At 56.0% G+C, this 13447-nt stretch overlaps 1 protein-coding gene across 2 annotated transcripts in view; it reads left to right on the top strand.

Annotated features, from left to right (window-relative positions):
• Nucleotides 1-13447, top strand: part of DCST2 (DC-STAMP domain containing 2) — a 14269-nt gene extending 822 nt beyond the window's left edge. The window contains exons 2-17 of one of the 2 annotated variants that reach the window (XM_076066849.1): nt 1848-2003; nt 3118-3379; nt 3747-3917; nt 5283-5384; nt 5678-5875; nt 6452-6517; nt 7082-7295; nt 7412-7569; nt 8266-8430; nt 9172-9339; nt 9872-9972; nt 10281-10411; nt 10854-10981; nt 11409-11505; nt 11915-12046; nt 12511-13447. In XM_076066849.1, the coding sequence (XP_075922964.1) occupies nt 1848-2003; nt 3118-3379; nt 3747-3917; nt 5283-5384; nt 5678-5875; nt 6452-6517; nt 7082-7295; nt 7412-7569; nt 8266-8430; nt 9172-9339; nt 9872-9972; nt 10281-10411; nt 10854-10981; nt 11409-11505; nt 11915-12046; nt 12511-12616 (2355 nt within the window). In that variant the 3' untranslated portion in view covers nt 12617-13447. Of the gene's footprint in view, nt 1-1847; nt 2004-3117; nt 3380-3746; nt 3918-5282; nt 5385-5677; nt 5876-6451; nt 6518-7081; nt 7296-7411; nt 7570-8265; nt 8431-9171; nt 9340-9871; nt 9973-10280; nt 10412-10853; nt 10982-11408; nt 11506-11914; nt 12047-12507 lie in introns of both variants that reach the window. The other variant, XM_076066848.1, reaches the window with a different exon arrangement.

Here is a 13447-nt window from a genome sequence, read left to right as displayed (position 1 = left end):
TCCTTGGCGATATCAGCAAGGTAGTTGTGTGTCCTGTAGTATCTTGTGGGATATCTTTGCCATTATCAAAATTATACTTTAAAAAAATCAGTCTGACCCTTTCCGACAATGAGTACGTGTGGTTAATGCAGACTTGACGCCTTGCAAAAGGGTGAAACATCTTGAACACCGGTTTATTACCAGAAAGCGTCAGTTATTCTGATTTTTTTTGTCATCGTGTACCAGAGTAGTAGTAGTCGTCCTGTATTTTGCACGCACCTGTCGTGCTGTGTACCGTTGTTGTCGTTATTACCCAAGGCGGCCGTTCGATTCGAACCGGCTTTGTGTGTGTAGCTGCGCTACGAACCCGGCGGGCCGAGTTCGATTACCGCTCACGGCCAACACCAAGTGACGATTATCTGAACCGGTGCTGGGTCTCCCCTAGGTCGACTCAGCCTCAAAACGAGTACCTGGTGCGGTGTGTAAACATCTCGCCACTGGGGAGACAAAGGCGGCCGGGCGTGGTCGCTGGCCACCCGCCCCCTCGTGTGCCACAGTGCCGGTCCTTCATGGGTTGCTACTCGCTATCAGCACTTGCACCAACCAGTCTGTTCAGGCTGTACGGGGGGATTTTAACGAGTAGGCTTTGGCGACGAATAGTATGCAAACGAAAACAAAACGTGGCAATTCGTTACTAGTGTTGTATTGTAGAACCACGCGGAGACGGAATTTACTATAAAAGGGCTGTTGCCGTTTATTAAACACACTTATATTCAGCACTCAAGCTCATCATCACACCAGGGGTAGGTGCTCTCTATTCTTGCTCCTTACCCTGGACCCCCCAACAACATGTCGTACCACCCTCGGCTATCCCGACAAGGGGGCCGTCCATAAATGACGTCACGCACCTAGGGGGGGGGGGGGGTCAGACATTTGTGACGATGTGTGACGTGGTGGGGAAGGGGGGTTTGAGAAATGTGACATCACATAAAAATGCGCAGCTTTAAATATAAACAACACGTTCCACTTAATTAGACTTTTTAAATAAATGCTCTCTCCTACATCAGAGGGCAGCGGCACATTAAATACGCTCTACAATGACAATAGTTTAAAGCGATTTGAAGCGTGTTTTATTTTTTTGGGGGGGGGGCAGAAGTTTGTGACGTCATATTTGAGGGGGGGGGTCTGACTTTTTGTGACGCCGTGTGACGAAGGGGGGTCAAAAATCGTCCAAAATCGCGTGACGTCATTTATGGACGGCCCCCAACGAGGAGCCTTACTCTCGGCTATCCCCTCGGCTCTTGCACTCGTCTGCCCCGCTGCCCCGGACGGGGGTTCAGCCAACATCGTCCGGCGACGAGCGGGAGAGACCTCCTGCGGCCGATCCTTACTTCGGGCTCCCACAACGACCACGCCCTCGTCACGGGGTCTCCCTTAAGTACTCCCTGGGCGGCTCCTCCCCCTAACTCGGACCCGCCTTTGTTCCCGAAGGTACACCCCCTTTACAGCACCCGTGACGTGACGTCATCCTCCGCTGTCAACTCGCTCACACCTCCCTCTGTATGCCCTCTCGTGGTTGCTCACACTACTCCTCTACGCGAGTGTTGGAGAGTAAGGCCAAAAACATTTACAATTCGAGTGCGACGTTTCACCAGCAATTACAACCAGCATCATCAAATGTGGCTCTCCAACAACACCGGTGTGCTGGACTAGTAACGCACTGGCGCGTGTTTGTTTACGTGACAAACCCCATTCATTGGCTGTGTCGGGTGGTGGCGGGTTTAACGACACATGTGTACGCGATCTAACAAATAAACCCCTCTCCCCCTCTGTCGTTTCGTGGGTGGCTCTCTGCTGGGGCCCTCAAGGTGTTCCTGAGCTTCGGGCCACTGCGCTGGGTCCGCACCCTCTGCTTCCCCCACCTGGCCGAGAACTTCACCCTCTGGGATGGCTGCCTCGACTGCTGCTGCTGCTGCTGCCGCGTGTGCGAGACGGTGGACTGCGCCAGGGCCGACCGCATCAAGGTGACGGGGCTGGTGAAGCTGCATGCCTCTGGGCTCAGTGCCGGATTCAGCTAGTGTGGAGCCCGTACCATATGTTGTTATATAAAGGGGCCCTGAATTAAAAAAAAAACACGTAAATATTAAAACACGTACATTTTTAACTTGCACAGTAAAGTAAATTGTATTTTTTCACTTGGCATACGGTCAGATAATACGACAAATCGCGAACCTTAAACACTCAGTTGTTCATAAAATTTGAAGGCGGTATAGTACTATAGTAATAGAGCAAGTGCAGAATCACTGAAACGGAATTGATAGCTTGAACGTATTTAGAGCGGGGCCCATATGGTATGTAGCTACTTTTGCTACTAGGATAATCCGGCGCTGCCTGGGCTCCATCGACGTCGCGTTTTTGGGCACTTTCGTGGTGCTGTTATGGCTCCGTTGTGGATTCATGGAGGCCCCATTGCGACTTCATGGAGGCTTAATTGTGGCTCTATTGAGGCTCCATTGTGACTTTATAGAGCAGGGGTGGGGAACGTCCGGCCCGCGGGCCGTACAAGGCCCGCAAAATCATTTGGTCTGGCCTTGCCAAGGCAACCGCTGACGGGACTCGAAATTCAGTAACTTGCTAATTTTTACATTGATAATTTTGTATGGCCCGTGAATGATGTTTTAAATATCCAAATGCCCCTTGGCAGAAAAAAGGTTCCCCACCCCTGCTCTAGAGGGTCCACTGTGGCTCGATGGAGGGACCATTGTGGTTCCATTGTTACACTTTGGTGGCTCCATAGTTTAGATATATGGTAGATTCACTGTGGTTCCATAATGGCTCCGTGATAATTCCATGATAGCTCTCTTTGGCCTCATTGTGGTGGCTGGATGATGGCTCCCTAGCTGCTCCATGGCGCTATACATGGGCCCCATTGTGGCTCTAATGTGGTTCCACTGTACTATATACGGGTTTCCATGCGGCCACATGGTGATTAATACGGGCCCCATTTATAGCTCTAATGTGGTTCCACCGTGCTCTCTACGAGCTCCACGGTGGTTCCAATGCTGCGGGTTCCACGTTGCTCCTTATAGGATCCACGAAGATGAATACTGCGCCGCTAACCCCCCTCGTTTTGCACAGAGGACCTGGCTGGCAAAGAAGAAGCAAAGCGGGCGGGGCAGGCAGTCGTTGCTGTGGATAGTCATCCACAGCGTGTGCGCCTTCCTCCTCGGGCTCATCATCGGCGTCTTCTTCTTCTACACGATCACCTTCGACTTTGGCTACGACATCACCACGTGCACCTACGTCACCGCCGTGGTCGTCTCCTTCATGTCGCTGGGCATGGCCTTCTCGTTGACGGTGCGCGCCGCCTTCATCCTCATGCTGCCCTACCTCTTCTCCAGTAAGTGCGCGAGCGTCGGTCGACCAATCTTCATTTCACGTGCCAATATCGCCCCTCTGATTAAAGTAGGCACCGGTGCACGATACAACGGAACGGGAACGGTACGGGGTGGTGCGGGGGGGGGGGGGGTGCAGAGAGCAACAGGAATTAAGAAACTGCTGCCTAAGCTCTTCTTCAGCAAGTGCGCTCACGTGCACGAGTGGTAATTTTAGCGTGCTCAGTCGCAAAGGTATTTGAGGGTTCTCTTGTGCCCCCCCCCCACCCCCCAAGTAGGAAAAAATGAACACGATAAGAGCCGTTAAGGAGCCGTCGTCACGCGCTTTAATGCCTTTATCGATGCCGCACCTGTCACTCGGCGTCGTCGCAGAGGAGGGCCGAATCGTCGTCATCTCCATGGCCATGCTCACGGTGGCCAGGGGCCCCGCGCAGAACATCAAGAACAACTTCCAAGCGTTCGCCACCTCCATGGCCTGCGGGGCCGAGATGGCCACCAACCAGACCAAGGAGATGATCCGCAGGGCGGCCACGCCGCTCTTGGGTACGTGGCACCGCCCCGCCGCGTCTCCCAGCCGGCGCACGCAACGGCACCCGGGCAGCGCACGCGCTGCCGAAGCTCACGACACAAGCTCACGACACAAGCTCACGACACAAGCTCACAACACAAGCTCACGACACAAGCTCACGACACGCGCGCACGGGCGAATGATGAGAGGCGGAGTGACCGCCGCGCGGCCGCGTGCCCAGGAGAGGGAGCTTCTCGTCCGGTTTTGAAGCTCCTGAGATCGATTCCAGAGATTGTCAGAGCCGCTCACGACGCAAACTCAAAGCGTCCCGCCGCGTAGCCTTTAACACAGACTGTTAGTGGGCACCAGGAAGGCCCGGTAGGGCACACGACGGGGTGGGTGGGCAGCATCACGCCGCACCAGGCACTCATTTCGAGACTGAGTCGACCTAGAGGAGGCCCAGGACCAGGTGAAATAATCGTCACTGGGTGTTGGTCGTGAGCGGGAATCTAACTTGGGTTGCCGGATTCGTAGCGCAGCGTAGCGCTAACCGCTACACCACCGCTCCCCCCAATCTACACAGCAACCTGTAACACGCACACACGCAACTGTAACCCACACCTCAATCTGAAACACACACACACACCTGTATTTGTGAATGTGTGTGTTTTCACGCGTGTAAGCTCGCATGCGTTTTATGCAAGATGTGCATACCCATAGTTTTGTGTGTACGTGCGCTTCTGTGCTTCTGTACACGTGCGCGCGTGCTCATGCATTTAAACCGGCATGTATGCATTGCGTAGACACGTGTGCGTGCGTGTTTGTTTAGTGTAGCGGTTAGCGACCAGAGTGACGATTATCTGAACCGGACCTGGGCCTCCCCGATGTCGACTCGGCCTCAAATGAGTGCCTCGTGCGATAGCAAGCGACCTCCTCATGTGCCGTGGCGGCCTTCGTAGGTGCTCGCTGACAGCACTTGCCCCAACATTCTGTAAGCGGGATTGTGTTGCATAGGCGTGTGTATGTGTGTGCATTGTGTTCCATAGGAGGAGCAGTAGCGTAGCGGTTAGGGCACTGCGCAACGATCCCGGCTTCCCGAGTTCGATTCCCGCTCACGGCCAACAGGTCCTGGGCCTCCCCCTAGGTCGACTCAGCCTCAAATGAGTACCTGGTGCGGTGCGTAAAAACATTGCCACTCGGGAAACACAGGTGGCTGGGAGTGGTGCTGGCCACCCACCCCTTCGTGTTCCGTGCCGGCCTTAATAGGTGCTCGCTAACAGCACTTTCCTCGACAGTCTGTGGGCTATACGGGCGATCTCTTTGTCTTTGTTTTGCATAGACGTGCGTGTGCGTGCGTGTGCGTGCACAGCCCTGTGACCATTTCTCCTGTTCCCCCGCAGCGATGATCGACCAGATCGAGACGGTGTCGGGCAAACTGAAATCTCTGTCGAGCGAAGTGGGGAGAATATTCACGGCGATCAAGGAGGGGGTCATGTTCATCTGTGAGCGAGCGTTGCGCACACGGCCACATCGCACGCACACAGCTGTCAACCCGTATGGTTTACCCGTATTCTTGTACAGGGATATTGAGTTTTCAGGTACATACTGCGTACAGCCGTTTCAATACGGGCAAAATATTTTTGTCTATTTGTTTGTGTTTCTCCCTGGTGATGGGACTTTGTAGGATGAACGGGGTGACCAATAAGGTCTGAATTGTTCTGTAACAAGGTAGGCACTGATATGGCCAGACGTTTGGAAGCTTTACCCATTCTCCTGCTCCTCTGCCCTTTCACAGGGACGTCCATCTGCAATGCCGCCGACTGGCTGATGAACGTCGGTGAAAACTGCAACAGGATCTTCGAAGACCCTTACGAGAAGTGCTTGGCCGGCTTGGACGACGGCTACAGGAAATGCAAGGAGGAGCTGCACTGGATCATCAACTGGGTGTGCGGGATCGTCAACAGCGTCAAGTGGGTGTGCGAGATCGTCAAAGGTGAGCGGGGGGTATGGGGGGCGGGAGCGGAGCTCTGGCGGTGGAACGGCGACGGACGGCAGGTGATGGTGGCGTGCGGTTGGTGGCGATGAGGGCTGCGATGACCCCGGTGATCCGAGTTTCATTCACGGCCAACGCCAGTGACGACTATCTGAACCCGGTCCTGGGCCCCCTCCCCCCCCCCCCCGTCTAGGTCGACTCAGCCTCAACTGAGTACCCAGTGTGGTGTGTAAACATGGCCACTCGGGAGACTAAGGCGGCCGGGCGTGGTGTTGGCCACCCATATCCTCGTGTGCCGTTCCGGCCTTCGTAGGTGCTCGCGAACAGCACTTGCCCAAAAAGTCTATTAAGGCTACACAGTGGAATCTTTGTCTTTGGTTACGGGAATGGTGGTAGTGGTGGTTAGGAATAGTGGTGGCGATGGCGGTGAGCAGTGGCAGCGGGCGGTTGTTGATGGCGGGTGATGCCGGATGGTGTTTTGGTGGTTGACGATGACCCTGGTGGTGGCGAGAGTGGTGGCTATGGGGAAATTGTTGTCTCGCTCATCTTGCCTCGTCCTCTCTCTCCGCTGCCCAGTGGGGAAGGTGTTTTGCCTCGTGCCTCAAAAACTTCAGAATTTCATCCAAGAGAAAGTGTCTGACTGTAAGTGCCATTCACGCTTTTTACACGCACGCGTGCGCAGCCTCGTTCGGTGGCCAATTTGTTCAATGTGCCGTATAAGTTATCATTGTTTCTTTCCGTATCGTTTGTGTGCGGTTTTTTTTGGCCGCTTCTGCCGCCCTTAACACAGCCTCAGCATATTATCACAAAGTTATTGCCTTTCTCAATCTGCTGTCGGTCCCCGGGGGGTTTATTGACCGTACTCCACCACCTGCTCGGCGCGGGTTCGTGAAGATGCGGGTGCGGTGTCGCGCTCCCTACTCTGACCGAACGCCGCACTGCACAGCCCCGCGCCTGCCCATCCGAGCGCTATCCAGGCTCAACGCTGCTTGCCTCCGGGATCTGACGAGATGTGGCGCGCTCTGGCACAATGTCGGGCGATCTGGCCCAAGGCGGTTTGCATTCGAAGTAGACGCTCTATATAAAGTAGACGCTCTATATAAAGTAGACGCTCTATATAAAGTAGACGCTCTATATGAAGTAGACGCTCTATATGAAGCTCTCCACGAATTCTTTGCCGTTGTTTCTCGTGCCCTCTGGGGGCAGCGATCGGGAGGAAGCTCGACGGGATGAAGAATCAGTTCGCCTTCAACTTGTCGGTGCACCACAAGCTCAGCGTGGACCGCGGGGGCTCCGCGTCGGCGCCGCAGATCGCGCGCAGCATCATGGCCGAGGTGAACCGACGCACCGTGTACTTGGACCACGTCATCGCGCTCTTCACCGACGTCGCCTTCGTCGCCATCGTCTACCTCTTCGTAAGGTGAGCGCCCGGCCGCCCCCCCCCCCCCCACCGGTTCCACCAACCTCAACCCCCGCTCCCCCCCCCCCCCCACCGGTTCCACCAACCCCAACCCCCGCGGAGCGATTGACCGGCAGGTGCCTGTACTACCGACACAACTACCTGTACAGCGACGACTTCGACAACGTGTACATCACGGAGCGGTTCGTGCGCGTCGACCTGATCCGCACGCGCCTCGGCGAGGAGCCGCTGCTGCCGCTGAACCGCGGAGAAGCGTCGCGCTACATCACGCCGCGTATGTGCACACACGCGCACGCACACACACGCGCACGCACACACACGCACGCACACACACGCGCACGCACACACGTGCACACACGTGCACACACACGTGCACACACGTGCACACACACGTGCACACGCGCACGCACACACACGCGCACACACACACGCGCAGCACCGCCGTCGCCAGCGACGGTCGCTTGTGACCACAGCAGCAACGACCACCGCCGTGATCTCCACCCTCGCCAATGCTGTCACATTGCTTGACATCATCACCATCACACCGCCGTTGCAACACCTTCACCGTCACCGTCACACCGCCGTCGCCGACATCACTGACAGCGTCGACAATTGCATCGTCACACCATCACCGACCCCGTGACAGCGATGCGGCGAGCGTGTCTGTGTATGTCTGGGGAGTGGTGGTGCAGTGTTTGCCACACTGTGCTGCAAACCCAGTAGCCAGAGTTCGATCCCCCGGCCACGGCTGACATCAGCACCAAGCGGTATCTGAACATCATCACTGGGAAGACAAAGGTGGCCGGGCGTGTTATGTGGTTCTGGCCAAACCTCGCCCTTGTGCGCCGTACCGGTCTCGACAGTTACTCGCGAACAGCATTTTGCCCCGACGATAGAGGCTACGCGGCGGGGGTGGGGGGGGGGGGGTGAACCTTTGCCTCTGCGGGCTCTGCGCACGCGAATCGCGCAGGGTCGCCGTACATGTCGCTGGAGGAGAAGGAGATCTTCGGCAGCAACTTCGTGGAGTGGCTCGGCTGCTTCTTCTACGCCGTCTTCTTCGTCTGCCTCGACCACGGCGTCTACGGCATCCTGAGCACCGTCGCCGAGTTCCTCTCCGTCGAGGTGTTCGCCCAGGGTGAGCCTCCCTGCTCGTCACAGCGCGACGTCACATCACGTAGCCTGCGCGTGCTCGCACGGCGCTCGTGTCGATCCACCGCTGTGATGACGAGGGCACCTCCGATTAGCATGGTTGACCATGTGCGGTGCGCGAAATAAATTCAACATACATGCATACGCTCCGCAGCGCGTTGATGCCACGCCGTGCCATGCCACATTCCAACTCGTCGATCAAATTGAAGCCTACATTGAGGCTCCAAACTCTTTTCAGGAGGGTCCTGCATTAGGATATTTGGCCAGTAACTATTACGTACGTATGCATGCTGAAATTATTTCGCACCATACGTAGCTAACCGTGCTAATCGGAGGTGCAGGGAAAGCGTTTGGCTTTGTGGGAGGAACCCAGAGCACCCGGATAAAAGTGTACATATGTGGGGATTACGCTGAAAGCCATATTTGGGAATCCAATGCTGTATTATCACCTCCTGGCCACGACCGAAGCCCAGGCCTGCAACACCTACCATTCCCAGGCATGCCTCCCATCTGCGTACTCGTCAGGCTCAACTCTGCTTATCGTCCGATATCTTACCATCGTCGGGCACATTCACGAAGACTCGGTCGGAGACGGATCACCCGCCGTTGTCAGCAATGATGACGATGAAATGACGACTTGCGCAAAAGTCGGCTTCACCCACGTAGCGGCTCGCTCTGCGACGTGCGTGCATTGCGTTGCGTGCTTGCGTTGCGTTGCGTGGCGCAGCCCCCATGAAGATGAAGCTGAAGGTGGAGGGCGACGGGATCATGGCCAACATCTTCAGCGTGCTGGCGGAAGCCTTCGACACGCTGCAGGATGGCCAGTTCCAGGTGATCACCAAGAAGTGCGCGCCCAGCCCCAGCTACCTCCCCGTGGCAAGAATCTTCCACATCGGTGAGAGGCTGAGTGGTGGATAGGGTATCATAGCCAACCATACTCATCGGAGGTGCGTGGGCAGGACAACAAACTAAACACTAAACGCAGTTCTAAATAAATACGTTTTCATTCTAGATTTAGAAGTGCACAACTCCAGTGGATTCCTAATATCGGAAGGTAGATCATTCCAGACGGTCGCAGATGATGGTCGGGAATTCCAACGTGTGGCAGTGTGGTAGCGTGCTGCGCTATGAACCCAGCAATCCCACTCATGGTCAACAACAGTGACGATTATCTAAACCGGTCCTGGGCCTCCCCTCTTTAAGGGCTGCTTTGGTGCGACATTACTTATTTTGGACCCTCCACCTCAAATGACTACCTGGTGCAGTGTGTAAACATTGTCACTAGGGAGACAAAGTTGGCCGGGCGTGGTGCTGGTCACCCAGCCCCTTTGTGTGCTGTGCCGGCCTTCATAGGTGCTCACTATCAGCACTTTCCCCAACAGTCTGTTAAGGCTACACCGAGGGTGTTTGTCTTTGTTTTTGTGTAGGCGCCATGTTCGGGCTGGCATTATTCGTGACCGTGTTCCAGGTGTACGGAATGCGCCTACGCCGCCTCGTCTGCTCCAACTACTACCCCGTCAGGGAGCGAGTAAGTGGCCGTGCCGCGGTACATTGTGGGTTGCCCGATTAAAGGGGCGGCACTCGGCCATACAGAGACAGAGAAGAGAGAAGAGCGAGGGATCGTGCACGTCTTCACTGGTGCTGAAAAATTGGTCGACGACCTGGAAATTACGTCCGCGGGCGGCATACCTCATCAATTATACCCCTCAATATGGCCCCGGCACATGAGTCCAGCGAGCCGGTAAAACATTCAGCGACAATTTAATCCCTGATTACACCCGTAGTAGATCTGTATGAGTGCACGTCGCATGCAGTTAGTTCCGTTGAACCCCGCAGGAACGCATCCTGTTCCTCTACAACAAGATCTTGTGCCGCCGGCCCGGCCAGCTCAAGTCCATGTGGAGGGCAATCCGGAGGAACGCCAAGGACGGCAGTCACTCCGGCTTCCTGCTCATCCTGGCCACACGGTGAGCATGGCGTGACCACTCTCGAGCCGCCCTCCCCTCCTCCCTCCCACCACCCACCCCCCCCATCCACGCATAGACATGGCTCACGGCTCCGATGGCAGAGCCGCAGCGAGCGAGTCGGAGGTACTCGAGACTCCTACGACCAAATCACCCTGAAAGCTCAGCTGAGGCTGGCGAGGACTTGGATGGGATGGACAACTCTGCGGGGACCGGCAAGCGCTGTAGGCCTGGACCATAACGTGGCCAGTAGATGGCGGTACAGCTGTGGATTCTTGAATCCATCTGTGTGGAGCATTGAGGTGTTGCCCCAATACTAGGACGGTTCCTGGGACGTTTGGCCAACTGCATTTAGCGAGCGTCTGGCCAGATAACGAGCCGGACTGCAGCGTCGCGGGAGCGCATTGTGGGGTGGTCGTTGTAAAAAATTGCCTTTTCTTTGCAGCATCACGTGCTTGATGCCGATCGTCAACCTCCTGGGCATCTACGAGAAGCACTGCATGGCGTGCGCGTGCCCGGCCACCAGGCACTCGGCCTCCTCCTTCAAGCACTGCGTCGTGCCCGGATGCATGGGCAAGTCGGGGTGCGGGCAACGACCTTCGAAAATCCGACGGTGCGATTGGACGCAAAAATGTGCCTCCAATCGCAGGCGTTCAACCAGGGTTTGCGCCTTCCCATTAGTAGTACCCTGCCCATTGCCGCTCGTTTAGCTCTCAGCTCAAGAAATGTAGTATTTCACGTCGGGTTGGTGGTGAGGATGAGAGTTTAAGGCGAGGGTGTAGAGTTTGTATTTAGGGAATTAGGGTTAGGGCAAGGGTGTAGAGTTAAGAATTAAGAGTTAGGAGCAGCAGTGCCAAAGTCAGTTTTCCTTTTCCTGCATCTGCTGGGACAGCAGAGTTGATAACAAAGTTGGAGAAGTTTTATTTTTAAAAAGTCTCATCGCTTACCCCTCCCACTGCCACCCCACGACCCCCCCCCCACCCCCCCGCCCACACATCAGGATATTACTGCAGCGGCTGCATGGAGAAGCTGAAGCAGTGCACGCTGTGCATGAGCCCCGCAGACTACGGTGACCTCTCTGACCTCAGCCAAGTCATGTGAGTAGCTCTTTGTTAACGTTGTGTGTGTGTGTATGTACGTTGAACTTCTTTCGCGCCGTGTGTGCTAATCGGAGGTGAGCACGTATGGTGCCAACCGCGTGGTGGAAGGACAAACTAAACACAAAAAGCGTTTCTAAAGAAATGGGTTTTCGATCTAAAACATTACATTTGGACCGTAATCACTTAGAAGGGATCTCGCAAGCAATTCCGCGATATCCGCTTCTCGCGTTGCCATTCTCACGTGGGGGAAGCGACCCACCCGATCCGCTCTGCGAGCGTTACGGTTTCCAGCGGAACGATCGGAATAAAAACGTGAGAAAAAAAAGGTAAAGCTGTGGTTTTTAAGAAGACGGCACTCGAGCGCGCGTTTGTGGCGCTCCGGTGGCTCCGCCGGGGCGCGCCGCAGGGACTCGAGCGACGAGGAGCTGTGCCGCGGAGTCGGCGAGTCCCTGAGGCGGCGGCGGCGGCGGCGCGAGCGCAAGCCGGAGCGCGCGCTCCTACGAGACGTGGAGAACGACGTCCAGGGCACCGCGGAGAGGTACCCCACCCGCAGTCCACTTGGCTCACCCACCCACAAACCCACCCACAAACCCACCCACAAACCCACCCACAAACCCACCCACAAACCCACCCACAAACCCACCCACAAACCCACCCACAAACCTACCCACAAACCCACCCACAAACCCACCCACAAACCCACCCACAAACCCACCCACAAACCCACCCACAAACCCACCCACAAATCCCACCCACAAATCCCACCCACCCATCCCCGTGCATCTCCGTCCATGCCCGCTCATCCCCTCCCTCCTCATCCATCCCCGGTCATGCCCCCCACCTCCCCGTCTGACCCCATCCATTTTCGCTCACCTCCCGGCCACCCCTGCTCATCCCCCACCACTCCATCCATCCATCCCCCCCCGCCCGTCGATTCCCCGTCCATCCCCATCTACAGTATCCTCCGCGCACCCCCTGCACGACGTGTTGTCTCCACAGCAGCAGCAGCAGCGGCGGCGGCGGCGAGGAGAGGCTCGACTTCTCGTACCAGTACAGGAGACATGGCTCGGAGGAGGTCGAGGAAGACTCGGAGGAAAGCCGAGGATGACTGTGTCGTCGACAAGGACTAGTCGGCGTCTGACAAAGACGATGAGTCGGAGAAGGGTGACGACGATGAAAAGGAGAACGAGGAGGAGTAGGAGGAGAATGACGATAGCCTGTAGTGCATCATTCACAGCCATGCGGCCCCAAACCGGTGAAGGAAGAGGCCTCAGATGGAAGTTGTTTGACCATACTTCACCACGCTGGTCAGTCTGGGTTTACGACCAACACAGTGTGGGGTAAGGGGGGGGGCTTTGTCAGTGGATTGACTGGCGAAGGTTATCTTGCTGTGATGCAGATGTTTATAAATCCACCCCGTCCACACTGCGCACACTGCACGCACCTGATGTAACGATGCACTGTGGGGGGGAGAGTTTGAGTTGACAAGTAACGTGGCCATGGGGCTACGGCACCTCAAGCTAGAGTCACAGCGCTATAGCCGTAGTGCTGTGGCTGAAGCTCTACAGCCATAGCACTACAGCCTGCAGCAACTACAGCCATAGCACTACAGCCTGCAGCAACTAGAACCATAGCACTACAGCCTGCAGCAACTACAGCCATAGCACTACAGCCTGCAGCAACTAGAACCATAGCACCGCTAGTCACAGCGCTCAAGCCCACTAAGCTCTGGCACTACAGGCCGTAGCGCTACAGCTGTAGCACTACAACCATAGCATTAACCATGGCATCATAACCATCGCGCTACAGCCGTAACAGTTTTGCTTATCAGCTGCAACAGGCGCGGCAGGGGGCTGTAGGATGGCGCAAGACTCCCGGATGCATACTCACGCTCTCCACACATTCACTGCACAGATGCAATAAAGACCGTTCCGTCTGA

Source organism: Petromyzon marinus, chromosome 1 (genome assembly GCF_048934315.1).
Source record: "Petromyzon marinus isolate PM22_M1 ecotype Great Lakes invasive population chromosome 1, UKy_Petmar_22M1.pri1.0, whole genome shotgun sequence".
NCBI classification, from domain to species: domain Eukaryota; kingdom Metazoa; phylum Chordata; class Hyperoartia; order Petromyzontiformes; family Petromyzontidae; genus Petromyzon; species Petromyzon marinus.
This window is presented reverse-complemented; position numbering and strand designations above follow the sequence as displayed.